The sequence below is a fragment of the Procambarus clarkii genome, chromosome 37 (assembly GCF_040958095.1).
Source record: "Procambarus clarkii isolate CNS0578487 chromosome 37, FALCON_Pclarkii_2.0, whole genome shotgun sequence".
Classification (NCBI taxonomy): Eukaryota; Metazoa; Arthropoda; class Malacostraca; order Decapoda; family Cambaridae; genus Procambarus; species Procambarus clarkii.
The window spans coordinates 12,760,720-12,767,802 of record NC_091186.1 but is presented as its reverse complement, the minus strand read 5'-3'; the positions used below and the strand labels follow the sequence as shown (position 1 = coordinate 12,767,802).

At 37.9% G+C, this 7,083-nt stretch overlaps 1 protein-coding gene across 5 annotated transcripts in view; it reads right to left on the bottom strand.

Annotated features, from left to right (window-relative positions):
* Window positions 1–4,243: 4,243 nt before the first annotated feature.
* PICK1 (protein interacting with PRKCA 1) overlaps window positions 4,244–7,083 on the bottom strand; it is a 36,444-nt gene continuing 33,604 nt past the window's right edge. For all 5 annotated transcript variants that reach the window (XM_069337138.1, XM_069337139.1, XM_069337141.1 and 2 more), the window contains 2 exons: window positions 4,921–5,173; window positions 4,244–4,554 (listed from right to left, as the gene is read on the bottom strand). In XM_069337138.1, coding sequence (XP_069193239.1) covers window positions 4,375–4,554; window positions 4,921–5,173 — 433 coding nt within the window. In that variant the 3' untranslated portion in view covers window positions 4,244–4,374. The remainder of the gene's footprint in view (window positions 4,555–4,920; window positions 5,174–7,083) is intronic.

The window sequence follows — 7,083 nt, the reverse complement described above, 5'->3', positions numbered from 1 at the left end:
ACCAGCTGGCACCCTCCCTCCTACACCAGCTGGCACCCTCCCTCCCACACCAGCTGCCACCCTCCCTCCCACACCAGCTGCCACCCTCCCTCCCACACCAGCTGCCACCCTCCCCCCCACACCAGCTGCCACCCTCCCTCCAAGCTGTTTCAAGTTGTTTCAAGCTGGAGGAATGTAATAAGTGGGGTCCCACTAGGCTCTGTCCTGGGACCACTGCTGTTCTTAATTTATGTAAACGACCTGCCCGAGAGGGAGTGATATCATACATGCCAATGTTTGCCGATTACGTAAAGCTGATGAGAAATGTAAAAATATAGGACTGCTGAAAATTATTAGAGAATCTTGATAAACTAAAGATTGTTAAACTAAAGGTGTCAAAACAAATAGTTGCTAGAATTCAATCCCAGCAAGTCTAAGGTAAAGATGAGAAAAAGGAGAGAGGAGATCAGAAGGCATCTACACCATAAGGGAAAGGTAACTACAGTACAAGAATCGGAAAGCGAGAAAGGTTTGTAAGTGGATATAATTCCAACACTAACACCAGAAGCACACGCAAACAAGATAACATCGGCAGCATATGAGACACTGGCAAGTGTAAGAACGTCATTTAGAACCTAAATTAAGATTCCTAGGCACTCTACACACATGCTAGACCAATACTGGAATATGCATATGGAATATGCAAAACCAAGACTGAAAAATTACAAAGATTTACAAATAGATTGATGCCAGAGCTAAGAGGGTTAAGCTACGAGAATAGGCTAATGAGACTAAATCACGCAATCCTAGAGGTCAGAATTAACAGTGGAGATATGATCACAACATACAAGAAACAAGAGGGCACCAAGTAATTCAGCAATTGGAACTCTGGTTTAAAAAATAAGAGGGGGATAATTAAAATATTTTCCTACAGAGTTATTGGTAGGTAAAATAATAATAATAATACAGTAATAATAATAATAATAATAATAATTCATTATTCATTGTGTCAGGGGACAGGAAGCCAGAGTGTATTCATACACTCTGTATGAATGAACCTATGAAGTACTGTACTGTATATATTCATACTTCATAGGCTTGTATCGAGGTCAACCCTCCCTAAGGTCGAATTAGTGACCCTCCCCCAGGATGCAACTTTACAACAAGCTGACTAACTCCTGAGTATATACTTACTGCTAGGAAAACAGAGGTATTAGGTGAAAGGAAATGTGCCCAACCATTTCCGTCCCGCCTGGGATTCGAACCCAAAATTTTCAATTGTGCATCAAGAACGAACCCGACTGTATTACCAGGACTCTTAACTGAAATTAAGGAAATTTAACCCTTAAATAAATTGAAGGTGACTGTAAGGAATTGATATTCAGAATACTCTCATTGTATAAGAAAATATTACCATCAACAATAAAAAACATACATAATCTAGCCTAACATAATTCTACTTCTTAACTTAGACGTATCTCAGCCAAAAAATCAGCCTTCAAAGGAGTTGATTATAACCTTGGATTGCATATTAGCCGTCTGAGAGTAATAATACACCATGAACGTCAGCAAAACCTTGTAGATTTGAGGCAAAGTCAAATTGACACCAGTAATTCCATTTATCATCATATTATCATACAAGAAGAGCCTCACATCTATGGATCATCCAATAAAATCAACAGACTCCTAGATGTTACTATTGCTTGGCTTTGATTTGGCATTAAATATCTCTGGGAATTTTCATTATCTGCTGATGTAGCCCTGACCAAATATAAACTGTCAACACACCCTCCGTCACTATGTGATAGTGTGTGAAAAGATATGTGAACTTAGGAGACAACTCTATAACAAATGTACAAGAATGTGTAAATACAGGCGATGAGTCACAATAACGTGGCTAAAGTATGTTGACCAGACCACACACTAGAAAGAGAAGGGACGACAACATTTCGGTCCATCCTGGACCATTCTCAAGTCGATTGTTCGGTCCATCCTGGACCATTCTCATAATCGACTTGAGAATGGTCCAGGACGGACCGAAACGTCGTCGTCCCTTCACTTTCTAGTGTGTGGTCTGGTCAACAAATGTGTAAATATTTCATGCAAAATGATCTACTAACAGAAACTTAGCCAAATATCCCCAGTTTGCTAACTGTAGGTAATAACTGTGGATGACTAACCTTTCCACTGCTGCCTACTGAATGGGGGGGAGGGGATGGGGGTGTGCAGGACAAGCATATCAATTATGACACTAGTTCTCCACATACGTAAGTTGCTTAATTTAGGGACAGTACTTGTCGTATGGTCTCTACCTTCGATTCTACCATATAAGATACCTTATATCTTTCCCTTGAAGACAAGAGTAAGGATGTACAGAGGCAAGCACTACAGCATCTCTGATGTAGACATAACACTTGAACTCTCCCCACCCCCACAGTAAATCCTCACTGGTTGAAATGCTTAGCTGCTATATACATGTTCATACACCCAGCCAGTGTTGCACAACATATAATAATACATGCAAGATTGGTGGCCCAAATAAGAGAGAGAAGGGTACTTACACATACACATTCCCCGACACTGCTGCGACTGTCCCAGCCACTTACATTCAAGTCTCTCTCTCTCTGCTCCACCCACACCACTCTGGCACCGGATTGGTCCATCTGTCGTACTGCATTTGTAGCTTAAAACACTTTCTATAGCCACCTTTCCCTTCAATATTAATGTAACCTTCAAGCTTTATATACTCTTAATCACATATACTTAATAGTGTCTAAAAATTAGCTAAAAAAAAAAAAAAAAAAAAAGAGTAATATCCTTATACATTTGGCAATACCTAATCTATCACTCTACACATAATCATGTACATTATACTAGTATTCACAAAATCATTCTTAACTGTCAGAGGATCTAGGGTGGTAACAATGTGCTACAGCCACAATCAGAGAACGCTGAACATCAGAGGTCCACAGTTGCTCAATATCCTTAAAGTATAAAAAATATTGCCAGAACAAGAATTGGAAGACTTCAAGAAAACACTGGACAGTTTTCTGGAAGAACTGCTGGACCAACCAGGGTGTAGTGGATATGTGTGCCTGCGGGCCACTCCAAGCAACAGCCAGTTAGATCAAGTTACTACAGGTCAAGCCTGGCCCCAGTCAGACTTGGGAAGTAGAACAACTCCCAGAATCCCATCCAGGTACAATCCAGGTACCCACTTACTCACCTGTACTGGGTTTTTCGGTTCAAAAATTCAAGGCGGGTTTAAAGAAAAACTTTTTTTTTTTGGCTTTAATATGGGCCAACTTAGTTATTTGTATTTAAATTAACATTTTTACCATTTAATTGATAGATAAAAACCCCAAGTTTTTTACCAACCCTAAGTCACACAGTAGGGAACGTTAATCATTACAAATGGCAACTTTAGATGATTCAAGTAAGACATATGCCTTTATTAATGCAAATTAAAATATCATTCAGTACCTGTTGAGGAGCAATATTATATATTTTTAAAATAGCAATATACAGTATTTTTCTTGTGTTCTATAAATATACAAGTAAATAATTTAAAAATTCAACTACACAAATGAAGGCATCTCCGACTACAACGAACCTCTCCAATGAATCAAGCCTAGCACCTGGTAGCTTGTTGAACCGAGGTTCCACTGTATAGGCCAAATACTGTAATATGACTAGCACTTGAACTTCCTTAAAAATATAACTTGAAAATTAGCAAAATTCTAGTTGAAATAATATCAATTACTATAAACTTGCACCAAACTATATTAATTATTACACTGAATCATGATGTAGAGTGTACGAGCTTTTCCCGACCCATAGTGCAAGTTACATGGAGATTACAAAATAATTGTGCAAAATTCATTAAAACTATACTGTAGGTGGAATCAGGATGGGGGTTTAGAACTCACACTTCCATGTTCTTATTTCACTGGGCAAATTTGGGCAAAGGATGTCCATTCAACATTACATTAATGTTCATAATGATGATGATTCACCATTACTCTACTACAAATAATGATGTCAGCAATTTCTGAAATAATTGAAGTACTACCAAGTTACCGGTAAGAACTGGCCGTAGGAAGGTCGGAGTGCGACAAATAGTTCTACCAATTTTATTAACATCATTGCATTTCTAAATTAAAGTAAAATACAACTGCACATGCTGTTTTCTTTGATAAAATAAGCCTTAATAACCAATATTATACATTACAAAAGTAATTAAAGGTATAATAAAAGTCATTCATAAATATATGATTTTTCAACAAAAAATATTGAAGTATAAAATAAGATTTACAAAAAGGCCATTAAAAAAATTAAAATTCAGAAGAAAAAATATTCAGATACATCCAAGTTCCATTGCAAATCTACACAATTTTAAAAATCTCCAAGGAGGTTAACTTCTTCAAAATTCCCTTCCTTTGCCTTTGGCTGTGGTTTATCATTAGCACAGTCAAGGGTCAGATCCTCCATGGGCTGGACCAAATCAGTTGTTTCTGATACTTCTGCAGCTCCATCAGTGTCAAGCAATTCTTCATCATCCTCGTAATCTCCAGTCTACAAAAAAAATACTAACTATAATAATTGCAATATAAAAATAAGTATTATGTGTGTAAGGTTAGGGAACTGCTGAACTATATTGTTTATAATATTGTTCAGCAACTATATTATAAACAATAGTTCAGGTACATTTAAACTATTTACATACAGGATGTCCATAAATTATCTGCATGATTTTGAAAAGTCATATCATTGATTCAAACAGCCTATAGACAGTAAACAAACGAACTGTTCCCATTAGAAGGTTCCCATCATCAGACATTTTGTCAAGAGACTCTATCACAACAAACCTTGCATTCTTTCATGCTCTTTAGACTCTAGCCTATATGTATATTACTGGTATCCCTTACTAGGCAAGATTACCTGATAGTCATCATTTCTGTGATCTGAATGCAGAGTAGTTCCCACCATGTCCAGCTCGATGGGGAACCAATTCTTGTCATGCATTAATTCCTGACACTGGCAGTGATAGGTTGCAAGTCCTCCAATCAGTCGTGTCAACTGTTCTGTCAAATGCTGGACATGTTTAGAATCGAGCAGTTCCAGTTTCACTAAAACATCTGATCGCAGTTTGGCAAACTTCGCTCGAGCTTCTTGACGACAACGTAAGATTAGTCTGTAAGTAAATTTACAGGAGTTATTGCTCCACCAAGAATTAATTTTTTTTTTATTTTAGTGTTTATGTCTCAGAACTGGCACAGGATATAAGTCCTGAGTTTAGCTTCGAAAGAGACAGACGTTTCCTTTCACTGGATGCCAGGATCTATCAGAAGAAATACAGAATTATACAAACATTTTTGCTGATGATACTAGGGAATATATGAAACTTAGACAATTGTAATGCTCTTCAAGATGACCTGGACATATTAAACATATGGACAAACACTTGGCTGATGGAATTTAATTGAATAAATACCACATTATGGAATATTGAAAAGGAGAAAATAGGCCACACACAACATACAAATTATGTGAAAAGGTTTTAAAGAACTATGATATTGAAAAAGTATTTGGATAGTCCTGGAAAGAAAACTGTCGCCTGAGGACCCCATAAAGAACATTGTGCAAGGAGCCTATGCTATGCATTCGCACTTCAGAATTGCTTTTAAATATATGGATGGTGAATTATTAGAGAAATTGTTCACGACCTTAGTGAGACCAAAATTGGAATATGCAACAGTTGTATGGTGTCCATATCTCAAGAAGCACATTAATAAATTGGTAAAGGTGCAAAGTCATGTAATTAATGGCTTCCAAAATGGAAAAACAAGGGCCATAAGGAGAGGCTAAAGGCATTAAATATACCAGAGCTAGAAGATAGAAGAAACTGAGGTGATACGATTGATACATTCAAAATAATAACAGGAATTGACAAATGAATTCCTGAAACCCGCATCTTCAAGAGCGAGAGATCAAAGATTGAAGCTAAGGAAACAAAGTTGCTGAAAAAACATTAGAAAGTTCTCTTTTGCAGAGTGGTAGATGGTTGGAACAAGTTAAGTGAGGTGGTGGCGGAGGGTAAAACCATCAGTACTGTAGTTTAAAAGTTTTATATGACAAAGTGTACTAGGAATACATATCACCACGAGCGTAGCTCTCATCCTGTAACTACACTTACATCATTTACACTGTACATCCAGCAATAAATAGGTACCTCCAGAGTTAGTAATTACCTAAGTGTAGTTACAGGATGAGAGCTACGCTCGTGGTGTCCCGTCTTCCCAGCACTCTTTGTCATATAACGCTTTGAAACTACTGACGATCTTGGCCTCCACCACCTTCTCACCTAAACAGTTGTGGGTTGCATCTCGGGAAAGATCAGCAGTTGGCCTCGGGTAATGTCAATAAACCTAAGAGACTTCCTGTCTATGAAAAACTAAGGTGTACCAAATTTTTTCCAGAACATGGTCTGCAAATCATTTTACATCAAACCATAATGCTGTGGGAGGGAGGGTGGTGGCGATGTCTTCTGACTGTCTGTGGCCACCTTTTATTGACTGCACTCACCATACCAGCTTAGTGGTTCGCTATGGTGAACACAAATGTAGATACTTATATATAACGTGTGTATAGAAGGTATAAACAGCAAGAGGAGAAGGTTGGGAGCCGCCATTTTGGTGAGGGTGGAGCGTCGTCTGCAGGACTTACCATGTTTTCTGATGACCACGATGGTCTTTGGGCACCATACCAGTTTACTTGTACAAGTATGGTGAATAAAACAGGTAGATACTTATATATAATGTGTGTATATAGCGTAATAGCACCACAAACAGTATTGTTGTAGGAGAAATATTAGTGCGTCTGGCTTTGAGGGCGGCAGCCATCAGCTGACTGTGCGAGGTCCTACGTCTTTGTGCCTTTACTCACCATACAAGCTTTGATGTACAGTTATGGTGAACGAAACATGCAAATACTTATATATAACCTGTGTATATAGTATAATAACCGACAAAGTATTTGTTCACTGTTTGATGAATATAATTGAATCAACAATATGCATACCAAATTTTTGAGTACAACGATGAT